The sequence below is a fragment of the Heloderma suspectum genome, chromosome 2, assembly GCF_057233095.1.
Source record: "Heloderma suspectum isolate Gila_16-S chromosome 2, 16-S_ref, whole genome shotgun sequence".
NCBI lineage: Eukaryota > Metazoa > Chordata > Lepidosauria > Squamata > Helodermatidae > Heloderma > Heloderma suspectum.
Window position 1 is genome coordinate 175,291,314 of NC_139459.1, and position 12,089 is coordinate 175,303,402.

The 12,089-nt window shown below is 51.8% G+C and overlaps 1 protein-coding gene across 2 annotated transcripts in view; it reads left to right on the top strand.

Annotated features, from left to right (window-relative positions):
• ARAF (A-Raf proto-oncogene, serine/threonine kinase) overlaps nucleotides 1-12,089 on the top strand; it is a 29,550-nt gene that overhangs the window by 6,283 nt on the left and 11,178 nt on the right. The window contains exons 1-10 of one of the 2 annotated variants that reach the window (XM_084836271.1): nucleotides 1-1,174; nucleotides 3,094-3,200; nucleotides 3,927-4,029; nucleotides 4,722-4,876; nucleotides 4,986-5,090; nucleotides 6,483-6,633; nucleotides 9,958-9,985; nucleotides 10,339-10,493; nucleotides 10,828-11,030; nucleotides 11,178-11,354. In XM_084836271.1, coding sequence (XP_084692397.1) covers nucleotides 1,166-1,174; nucleotides 3,094-3,200; nucleotides 3,927-4,029; nucleotides 4,722-4,876; nucleotides 4,986-5,090; nucleotides 6,483-6,633; nucleotides 9,958-9,985; nucleotides 10,339-10,493; nucleotides 10,828-11,030; nucleotides 11,178-11,354 — 1,193 coding nt within the window. In that variant the 5' untranslated portion in view covers nucleotides 1-1,165. The remainder of the gene's footprint in view (nucleotides 1,175-3,093; nucleotides 3,201-3,926; nucleotides 4,030-4,721; nucleotides 4,877-4,985; nucleotides 5,091-6,482; nucleotides 6,634-9,957; nucleotides 9,986-10,338; nucleotides 10,494-10,827; nucleotides 11,031-11,177; nucleotides 11,355-12,089) is intronic. The other variant, XM_084836270.1, reaches the window with a different exon arrangement.

Here is a 12,089-nt window from a genome sequence, read left to right on the forward strand (position 1 = left end):
GTCATTCAGAGCACTCTGCACAGACAAGGGGCCATTCGCGTTTCCCATGGACTGTGAACAATCTGTGTAGCATCCTTTAATGCAGGGGTGGGGAACCCATGGCTCTCTAGATCAGGGGTCCCTGACACAGTGCCCGCAGGCACCATGATGCCCACAAGTTCCCCCCAAAAATGTTATTTTTTTTTCCATTTTGTGAATATACCTACATGGATTCATATGAAATGCATGCAACTTTCTAGCAATTCTACACGAGCTGCAACAAAAGTAGACCAAATATCCTAATAAGTATTCATTTGATGATGTCTGTGTCACCCTTTCAAATACTGAAAGCGTTGTAGGGTCCTCAATCCATTGCATCATAGGAGGTGAGTGTTTATCCTTCCAGTGTTTTAGGTTCAGTCTTTTAGCTGTCAGAAGGGCGCAGGGGAACCATTTACACTGACCATTTGTTAATTTCCACGAAGTAGGTAATAGTTTAAAAGAGTGTTCATCAGTGACTGTGATTAAAGACTGTTCCAGTATAATGTTTATCTGCGTAGTAACCTCCCCGCAGAAAGAAGCATCTGCTGGACATCGCCAAAACATATTTTTAAAAGAAGCATTAATTGCGTTGCACCGCCAGCAATTAGCTGGATTAGACAATCTCTTATTAAAGAGACATTGCAGTGCCCAACAGACATGGAGCAAACGTTTTTGCTGAGTAAGATGCAGCCTAAGATCCATAGACACAACAGGTAGACACCAAAGTGGCGACCCACTGGTGAGGCATTTTGCGATGGTGCCCACAGCATGGTCTCAAATTCCCAAATGAGTCCAAAGGTCCAAAAAGGTTGGGGACCCCTGCTCTCAACGTTGCTGGAATACAACTCCCATTACCACTGACCTTTGGTGATACTGGCTGGGGCTGATGGGAGTTGTTGTTGGAGTCCAAGTTGCCCACCCGCTTTAAGGAATCCACTGGTGGGTTATGACCCCAGACTGCGTCACACCCTGGCTTAAAGTGGGCAACATTTTAGGTCAGCAGAATTGCCACTCTTTTCATGTTTGTTTACATTTTTAAGGGAAGAAAAAAGATGGAGAGAGAGAGAGAGAGAGAGAGAATAGGAAAAAGGCAGAAAGGGAGAGGAGGAGAAAAACAGAGGAAGAGTGAAAGAGAAGAAGGAGAATGTATATGGTAAAAAAAAGTAGGTCTTGTTTGCTGGTTTGGGATGAAGGTGAATCCTGCTGGTTTCTCTCCATTATAATAAACCAGTTTGATGTGTTGACATTTTATTTTCAATCTTCTCCTTTTGCTGTGTTTTTATTGTATTTTATCCGTTTTAAATTTGCTTTGTAAGCTGCCTTGAGTGAGTCAATTTTGAACTAGTAAGGCAGGATTTATTTTTAAATAAATAAAATAAAATAATGGTTCTTTAATAGACCCTAGAGTTGGGGTCCCGTGATTCCCTTTATAGAGGTGGGGAAACTGAGGCTGAGTACAGCCATTCAGTGAGTCCAGAAAGGCAGAAGGGCCCAGATCGGACTATAGGATTGTAGTCAAGGACCACCGTAACTGGCGCTGGAGCAAAAGAAAGCAGTCTGTTTAAATGTCAAACTGTGGATTTTGACTTCAAAGTTTGACATCAACATTTGGGGGCGGGGGGGAGTCAAATGCCCAATATGAAAATGCCATAATAAGCTGGCAGTGATCAAACACAGTCACAGATCAAAGATGTGTTGTTATACTCTGGGGACTGTTGCATCTCAGCTATCAGGAGGACTGAACATTATTCTGTGTCAGCCATCAAATGCTACAAAACATCAGAATCAAATGCTGAGATAAGATATCGCTACGCACCAAACATTTGGCCAATATTTGGTATCAGAATTCACAGAGGAGGTGTTTGAGCAAATTCGAGGGCAGCAGTGGAACTGTTGAACCCGAGACTCAAATTGACCTGTTGTCATGATTCCCTTGGCCCCCACTTCCCTTCAGTGTTCAAACATACACAGACGAGAGGCTTCAATCTACAGCTTTTAATCTGTTACTTCACAGGGTCATACAGATGCAAATTCTCAGAGAAACTCTCTGTCTACAAAGAATACCTTCAGGGGATCCAAATGGGATTTACGAGAGTTGCCCGCCATTTGAAGAGGGAGGCAATCTCACTAACCTGACTTAAGCGGGGGAGGTCCCTCTCTTCTCATGAGGTCTCTAAGCGCAGCTTCTCACACAAGCCCAATCGAGTAGACCGTCTAAGTTCTGCCCCTGCCTTCTCTTTCTTTGCTCTGCGTCTGCACCTGGCATCTATTAGGTCAATCTCCTGTTCGCAGCCTCTCCGGGGGGCGGGGGGTGAGTAGGGACCCTCGTGTTCAGCCATCTGGACGTTTGTAACCTGAGAAGTAGGCCTACTCATATCTGGACTAGCCTGGGAAAACACCTCCCCCATGTCTGAAGGCTCTCCTTCAGAATCTGAACTGCTATCCCACTCCCTGTGCTCAGAAACACCCCTGACTTCTGTTGCCTTCCAGTAAGTTCCTGGAGCCAAGGAACAAAGCCAGAGGAGTTGGAACCAGGAAGCCCTTGTTGCTCAGACAAGGTCCCAGCCCAGACAGGAAGCCTTTCCTAGCCGTTTCTGTCCAGGAGGGTCCAGTGGCCAGCCTGAGTGGGCAGGGCCAATCCAGAACCTGAGAAAACTTCCCTGCCACTCAGGAAGATGAGGTGCAGTTCCAATCACTCCCCACTTGGGGGCAGCTGTATAGAGAGTCAAAGGATCCCAGCACTCTCCCCAGCACCCTCCTAAATATCCGACTGGATTGGAATTTGAACCCAGCTCCAAATAATGGCATGTTTAGAGAGCAATCCTACAGTCCCTGGAAAACCATCCCAGGGCCGTAGTATTGTTCTGAGTCCAAGGTCAGAGACAGCGCTCCGACCTCAGAAGGGGGAGTCGGAGATCCGTACTGGCCTTTCCTCAGCATGGACGGACGAATGCAGCTGGAGGGAGCCTGATGGGAGCAGGGCTGAGAGAAGGACCAGTTCAGGGCGATTCCACGTTGCCGCCCTGTTGCCAGCCCCGTTGCCCATACAGCCGTTTCCCTGCTTCCTCACAGGTGACTGTCCGGCCGGGCACCACTATCTACAGCTCCCTGGACAAGGCCCTGAAGGTGCGTGGCCTCAACCAAGACTGCTGTGTTGTCTACAAGAAAAGGGCAGATGGGTGAGTGTTTCCTGTCAGAGAGGAGGCTGCCCTTGGGGGACGGGGGACGGGCTGAGGACCCTCAGCTGAATGGGGCGGGGGGAGCAGCAAATGAAAATTAACACTGCCAGTCGGAGCACACGTGTCTGTGCACACACATACACGTCCCTCCCAAAATTCTGCATCACGAGTATCCAGCTTCGGAGGTGGGGAGGGCACTATTAGCCAGGTGGCTAACTGGCACTTCCACATCCAGGAGCAGCATACCTTGGCATACCAGTCGCTAGAGGGCAACTGCAAGGAGGGCGGTTTGACCTCACGCCCTCCCCAAAACACCCGCCTTGGCATTGTTGGAAGCAGGGCGCTGGGCTAGAGGAGGGCTGCAGAACCTCATCTGGCCCTCTGGGGTTCCCTGGATGGCCGCGCCCCCTTCCCTTCCCCCAGCCTCCAAGCGCGTGGTGGTTTCCTGGCTTTTGTGCGGTTTCAGGGTGGGATGAGGGGATTACTTCCAGTGGACCCCAAGGTCTACTGTACCCTGAGCACTAGTGAAGGGGTTGGGACTCATCATTATGTGGACAGATTCTGAGATGTTGCTGTTGGTGGGGGGCAGTTCTTTCTGTCCAGTGTGCATCCCTTTGCAGTTTCGTATTAGAGATGGGAGCAGGGCTGTCAGGAGAGGAGCCTCAGGATGGCGGCCTTTGGGTCACACAGCTGAATGGTCTTTCCTCACATCCATTCTGTGTGCAGGCGAAAGACCATCACGGATTGGGACACTGACCTGGTCAACCTAGAGGGGGCCGAGCTCTCCGTGGAAGTTCTGGAGGACGTACCGCTCACTATGCACAATTTTGTGAGTCCGCCGAGAGCATGTTGCTTTGCCTGAGGCATGCTAGCCCTGCCCCTTGAGAGACCATATACAAAATAAGGGTGAGGAACCAGTGGTCCTCCAGGTGTGGTTGCCTGACTACAACTCCCATCATCCCCAAGCATTGGCCATTCCCTCTGAGGCTGATGGGAGTTGGAGTCCGACATCATCCAGAGCTTCCCCACCTCTGTTATGGAAGCCCCTTAGCCCCCTCTCTCCCTACCCCAAGACTGCCTTCTGTACCGGACTGGCCCACTGCAGAGGCTCTGTGCCTGCAGCAAAATCACGTGATGGAGTCCTTCCTGGCCCATACAATCGCAGAGGCGAGTTAAAGAGCATTAAAGGCTTGCTACCCTGAAGCTGCTTGTTCTTGTGCAGATGTGACTTTAGATCAGCCTTCCCCAACCCTGCCCACCACAGATGTGTTGGACTACAGTCCCCGTTACCCAGCCAAAATGGCAGTGTTGGCTGGGAATGATGGGAGATGTAGTCCGACACATGTGGAGGGCACCAGGTTGGGGCAGGTGGCATTAGATTCTTCTGCCCAGCCTCACCATGTACTTGCACAGCCCTGCCGACAGACCTGCCCCCCAGGCACACCAGAAAGGTCCCTCCCTGCCCTAATGCCTCTGGCGCTGCTTCTCCCCCTCTGACCTAGATCCCGTTTCTTCGGGCAGGTCCGGAAGACTTTCTTCAGCATCGCCTTTTGTGATTTCTGCCTTAAGTTCATGTTCCACGGCTTCCGCTGCCAGACGTGCGGCTACAAGTTCCACGAGCACTGCAGCAGCCGAGTGCCAACAGTCTGTGTGGATCTCGCTACTGCGCATAAGCCGTGAGTAGCCTTTGGAGGCCCGTCCCCACCCCCACATCAAGGCTGAAGCCCCAGAGATCGTCTCGGTCCTCGTTCCCCTGGTATTCAATAGCACTTCTCTTCCCTGTAGTGTTTACAGCCACGAGTTGTGGCAGTATCCTGCATTTTGGCCAGATAGTGTCCCTGCTGCTCCGGCCCGGCCCGGCCACGAACCCATGACCCCTCAAGTGATCAGGTAAGTGAGGCTCGCCAGCCAACCGTGTGTGGGGCGTGCGGCCTCAAGATCGCCACCAGGGGGCAGTATGGGGCTGTATAAAATTCTGACAGCTCTCAGCTGGAGCTTATATTAGAATCATGGGGTTGGAAGGGGCCTGCAAGACCATCGAGTCCAACCCCTGCTCAGTGAAGGGGGCCTGAGTCCCAGGCAGTCTCCCATCCAAGTACTAACCAGGGCTGACCCTGCTTAGCTTCTGAGGTCAGATGAGATCGGGCGCATCCAGCCCTTTGCTCATTTGTTTCTCAAACATGGTTTGATTCTTTCTTTGCTAGTGGTCTTAGGGGCAGTTCCAGGTAAAACCTGAAATTATCGTATCACCTGGTAGAGCCCAGTTTGAACGCCTGCAAAAAAAACCCTACCCCCATTTCTTCTGACCATGCAGACATCATAACTTCAACATCCACACACACACACACCCCTGCTTTTTATGACATTTTGTGTGATGAAGAGATCTGGATGTCCCAAAAGCTTGCACACTGTTTATTTAAGTTGACTTAATAACGGTATTATACTAGCTTTCCCCTGCCTGGTGCCCTCCAGATGTTTTGGACTTCAACTCCCAACATTCCCAACCATTGACCATACTGTCTGGGGCTGATAGGAGTTGAAGTCCAAAATACCTGGGGCCACCAGGTTGAGGAAAGCTGTATTACACAAATATGGAGTTTGGATTTTCTTTTCTTACCTTTGCTTTTTGCATGACCAAGGCAGTTATCAAGCAATGTCACATGCTTGATAAACTCAAGGAAAAGTTGCATTACCTTTTTTTAAAGAATAGGTTTGTGGGCCTCGTCATTTTCAAAGGCGGGTGTGTGGGGGGCTGCGGCTGTAGTTCTGTAGCTCCACCTCCAGCAGGCCAGACTCTCCCTGTTGTACCTAAAAGGAAGGGCTTCTTCACACAGCACATAAACTATGGAATTCGCTACCACAAGACGTAGTGATGTCCACCAACTTGGATGGCTTTAAAAGGGGGTTGGACAGATTCCTGGAGGAGGAGGCTAACAGTGGCTACTAGGCTTGATGGCCATGTGCTACCTCCAGTACCAGAGACAGTGAACCTATGTTCACCAGTTGCTGGGGAACATGGGCAGGAGGGTGCTGTTGCGCTCGTGTCCTGCTTGTGGGCTCCCGGTCGACAGCTGGTTGGCCACTGTGTGAACAGAATGCTGGACTAGACGGACCCATGGTCTGATCCTGCAGGGCTCTCCTTATGTTCTCACCCAAACTGCTGGATGATGGGTGGGCCCTACGCAGCACCGGTGCCAGGCCACTCCATCCTCCTTTTCCCTTGCAGCTCACACAATCCTCCTTTTCCCTTGCAGCTCACACAATCCTCCTTTTCCCTTGCAGCTCACGCAAGCCAACGCCCCTCAGCCCAGACGCCTTCAGCTTCCCCAGCCTTCTCAGCGACGGGCAGCGCCTGCAGCGCCACCGCTCCACTTCCACTCCGAACGTCCACATGGTCAGCACCACCAGCCCAGTGGACAGCAGCATCCTTGAGGTGAGGTCTTCCCTCTTAGGTGGCAGGGGCGGGGGGGCTGTTGCTCCAGTCCTGGGAGCATCCTGGGAAGGGAAGCTGGGGCATTTCTGGCCACCAGGGGGCGCCGAGCAATGTGCACACAGGTTCCCTTGCGGCTTGTGTGAAATCCAGGGACAGGTCTCAACGCGCCAGCAGGCTCCTGGCACCCAGACCCAGTCCAGGGTAGCTGCCACCATTTGATCACACTTAGCTTCCAGCTAAGTAGCTGTCGAAAAGATACCATCCAGAAGACTGGGGTCCTCTTTCCTATTTTAATACAGGGGCTTTTCTTCTTGCCCATCAACTTCCTATCAGGGCATTCCCCATGGCCTTGTTCTCGCTGACGTACTTCATCTGTGTCTGAGCTGTACCACTTTATGCTACGGTGGCTGGCTGACATGACTGAATGCTGCTCCATACACAGGAATTCCCCTGCAGGTAGAAAACTAGGTATCGGGAAGCAGGATTCAAGCCTATCCTTATCTTTGACATGCTGGTTTTCTACGTGGAGGGATTTTCGTCACGTGACCCAACCCGGCCCCCACCACCTGCAGTCTGAAATGGTAAAGGGCCCCTGTGTGGATCTGGGTCTCATGACCTCACAAGCCCCTTGTGAATTAGAGCCAATCAAAGGAAGAAAATGCCCACATCCAATTACTCCCAACCTTAACTTGATCTGCAGATGTGACCCTAGGAAGAAGAAGGGGATAGGAGGCAGGTTGGCCTCCGCAGGGGGCGGCATCTGTCAGGAACCACCAAGCTGAACAGGATCATGATCAAAGGGCTGGGTGTGACTGACTCCCTGTATACTTCACGGCAGAGCAGCGACTGTATCCAGAAACAAGCTTTGCCTTTAGCAGCCTGGTGGAGTCCCGCAGCCAAGATGGAGGCACTTCGGCTCATGAAAAGTAGATCAGGCATATTTCTGTATCTGCTTGTATACGCAATATGCTTTGGTGGCATTGACCCTGGGGTAAATTAGTTGTCATTGTTCCCCGTACTTCCCCACTCGCCAGCATAATAACCCCGTGTTCCTATGTGACCCTAAGCTGGAGTGAGGCGCTTGGCAGAGTCACGCCCCCTCTGGCCCCTTTCCTTTGTCCTGCTGAGCCCCCAAGCCCTCCGTCCCTCACATCAGTGTTTGTACATGCGCAGAATCATAAGGAGCACAGAGCATCAGCACCCACCAGGGAACGCAGGAGATGTGATGGGGAGGGGGTAAAGCGTATGCTGTGCAGGCAGAAGACCTTGGTGTCAGTCCCTGGCATCGCCAGTTAAAAGAATCTCTAATCAGTTAATTAATTATAACATTAATTAGCATCAACTGATTAGTTAGTTAGCATGATTTAATATTGATAAACAACATTAGGGTGTTACTATTAATTAAGCATTAACATAATTATTTAATATGCATTGATTAACATAACAATGAGCATTTATTAACATTAGTTAACATTAATTATTTAATCAATCAATCTATTTCTTGAATGGGCGCTCCATTCAGTGAGTGCTCAAAGCAATTTACAATAAAACCATAAAAACTAAAGAAAACCAATACCTCACATTCATTGCCATAAAACAGGAGAACCTTCCGGAAAGGTAAGTCCCGAGTGCTGGGAAGGGTTCCTGCATGAGATCCCAGGGAGCAGCTGCCAATCGGGATAGACGATACTGGACTGGACAGACCAGTGGTCTTATGACCCGGCGTAAGTCAGCTTCTGGTGTTCCCATGATGGCCCCTGGCACAGCTGGACTGGCCCCAGGAGCTGCGCTGGCCCCATCCCCCTGCTGACTTGAGTAGGACTGCTCCGGCCAGTTATGACTAGCTGGGCCGTGGTCCCCCTGCAGAACGGGGCTCAGGTCAGCCTGCTAGATTGGGCGCTGGGCCCCATTCTGCAGTGTGAAGGGCCCCATTCCCGGCCAGCAGGAATTCCCTCCTCCCTCCTGCTCCCTTTCCTTGTATCTCACACGTTCTTAGGTTGGGACTGTCTAGTTCTTGAAAGCCACTCTGGGACCCTTTTATTTATTTTTTATTTATTAACAATATTTATATACCGCTCCGTATCTAGAACAGATTTTGGAGCAGAGAACACAAGGCATACAACAGGAAGAATAAAAAGATTAAAAACACCACATTAAAATGATACTTCTGTATATAAATTATACACAATGCCAATAAAAAATGTGACTGGTCAATTGAGGAAGGCCTCCTGGAACCGTGCTGTTTTCTGGAGGCGCCTGAAACAATGTGGTGTTGGTGCCTGCCTGACCTCCAGGGGCAGGGAATTCCAAAGAAAGGGGCCACCACGCTGAAGGCTCTTCTCCTGGTGGACTCCAATCGGGCCTGGGCCCATGTCGAACCACCAGGAGCAAGCCATCCAATCACCTCAGTGACCGGGCAGGTTGGTAGGGGAGAAGGCTCGCTCTCGGGTATCCTGGTCCCAAGTTGTTTAGGGGTTTGTATGCTAGTACTAAAACCTTCAACCTGGCCTGGTAGCGAATAGGCAGCCAGTGCAGCTCCCTCAGCAGAGGAGTTGCACGCTGAAAAGGGGCAGCTCCTGACAATGGCTGACTTTTGACTCGGAGCAGGATAAAAAAAAATGCTCTGAATAAATAAAACGATTTGCTGGGGCCATGCTACTCTGTTCAGCATACCGTTGGCTCAACGGGGACAAGAGAAATGGAAGGAAATCAAGTCAGGCCACAGGAATCAAGTCAGTTCTAGAATCAGGAATTGCAGGGATCAATTAAATGTGTAGTGCAGAAATGCTCTCAGTGAGCTGAGACTATGGGGGGCAGGGAAACGAAGCCCCCGTCTCTTCAGTCTCAAGTAAATCTAGCCCACAGGAAAGTTCTGCCCGTGTGGCAGCCAATTAGTCATTGAGATGGTGGCCTAGTAGTTACAGGGGTAGTAAATCTGTGATTGGACTGTACTAATTCAGACTGCAGTGGGGGGCCCATGATGGAACGCTTCTCATAGTAATCATAATTCCCTGTACATAGAAAACAAGTGTATCAGGGAGAAGCTAGGCTAGAGTCCTTCTCCTTGGTAGGCTGGTTTTCTGTGTTCATGGATGTGGCGAGAGAGCATTGTACTGGGAAGCATTCAGTCACATGAGCAGTCTGAAGTGGTACAGCCCAGACCTAGAAGTTTACTGCCCCCTGAGAACTAGGCCCAAGTCTCCCCAGAGAAGGTGGTATCCTGGTGCAGGCAAACCCAACTCATCCCTCCCCTCCCCTCCCCTCCCCTCCCCTGCTTCTTTGTAGCCACCCACTGAGCCCTGACCTCTGCCTTTTCTTTTTCAGATCATAAGCAGGAGCCACAATGCAGAGGGTGAGTGAGGGTCTCAGCAAAGTGGAGGCTAAATGGCGTGTGTATTGGCAGTAGGGGGAGGTGAGGGACTCTGTTCTGTAGGAACCTGGCAGTGGGGAACAGGGATACAGATCTCCTAGTGTACAACCCTATACAGGCTACTGCCAATCCATTTCCTTGGCCAATCCTAAATTCTATTATTATGAGAAGGGGAGAAATCTCTCTCTTTTGCCACTCTTTCCACACCATTCTTTATTTTATAAATCTCTATGAAAACCACTCTATGGAAGCACACTAACACTGAATAAGGAAATATGTGTGTGTCTGTGGTGGAGCCGAGTGAGGCAAAGCCATATTCTCTGCTTTTGCCACAGCCGTGGCCGGGCCTGAGGTGCCTCCTCGCACCCCACCACCTCCCCCCATCTCCAGCGTAGCTGCTCCTTCTCCTGGCCGACGCTCCCCACACCCCAAGTCTCCCGGCGAGTCCCCGAGGGAGCGCAAAGCCCCTGCTGAAGACAAGAAGAAACCTGTGAGTGTTGTGGGGGGAGACAGGCAACTTGGCGTGAGCTGCTGGGCAATGGCCGCCACAAAATGGCGGCCGCAGAAAGGGCAGTTGTTGTTGCTGAGAGGCAAGAGAACGGGCTCCCTAAACTGCCCCGGAAGTTTGGCGCTGGAGGCCGGGTGGGGTTTGGGAGGAGGACAGTGTGTCTAGGCTGTTTGGGCAGGGAGTCTGCGGCGGGTCAAGGGGCTCATAGGAGCAGGGTGTCGTGGAGGGGGCTGACACGGAGTCCCCAAACGCTTTCCTAACGTTGGCTTTCTCCGCGGTTCCTCCTTTTCCCTGGCTCCACCTTGGCTGCCTGCAGAAATCCTTGGGCTACCGGGACTCGAGCTATTACTGGGAGGTCTCCAACAGCGAGGTAACCATGTTGAAGCGGATTGGGACCGGGTCCTTCGGCACTGTCTTCAAGGGCCGCTGGCACGGGGACGTGGCCGTCAAGATCCTCAAGGTCACCAACCCCACCAGCGAGCAGGTGCAGGCCTTCAAGAACGAGATGCAGGTGCTCAGGTAGGGGCCAGAGCCCTCCAGCTGTCCCAAGGCGGGGTGGGGTGGCGACCAGTTTGGGCCGGGGGAGGCACCCGAGCCAGGCAAAGGGGGGGTTGGAGCACTGGCCGGGAGGCCTTTGACGCTAGGCTCCTTCCCCCCACCCCACAGGAAGACTCGCCATGTGAACATCTTGCTCTTCATGGGCTTCATGACCCGGCCCAGCTTCGCCATCATCACCCAGTGGTGCGAAGGCAATAGCCTCTACCAGCACCTCCACGTGCAGGAGACGCCGCTGGAGATGGTGCAGCGGATTGACGTGGCCCGGCAGACGGCGCAGGGCATGGAGTGAGTGTGCAGGCAGGGAGCCCGGGGCCTAAGGAATCGGTGCCTGACCTGCAGAGCTGCTCTTACAAGCTCCGCTACATCTGGCAGAAGTGCGTGGTGGGGAGGGTTAGCAGGGGGGCCCCGAGTGTGTGCTGAAGGTGGAGAAACAAGCGTCATCATGGGCTTTTGTTCCCCAGGAGAGAGGGGTGGATTTCTAAAAACACTATTTATTTGATTTATTAAAACGCCTCATAAAACAACTTCTCTAAGCGTCCTACAATTTTTAAACGGGACGTTAACACTACAAAGGACATCCCAGTAAAAACAAACAATATGCAACCAAAAAACATGCCAGCACAGGATAAAATATAATATCAGACATAAGAGATAAAACCACATGCTGGGACTGAAATAATAAGGGCGCAATCCTATGCAGATAGGCAGCTGCCTCTGAACTCAGAGGCGACCGCCTATCCAATCCAAGCAGGAGAAGCATGGAGGGGATCGTCCCCTCCGCGCTCCTCCTGCCCTGCATTTTCGGCTAGACAGTCGATTTCAGCTGTCTAGCCGCAGGAGGGCGGAGCGAGGGAGGAGGCTGCTGGAGGACACATTGGATGTCTCGGACCAGCATTTCCGCCCTCCCTGCTCCAGAATGCCCCATTTCGGCCGCTCCGCACTCCTCTCACAAGTGTGGAGCACAGGGCTTCTCGGGGCAGCCTGCAAGGCAGCGCGGAATGGGGGGAAGGTCACTTCCCA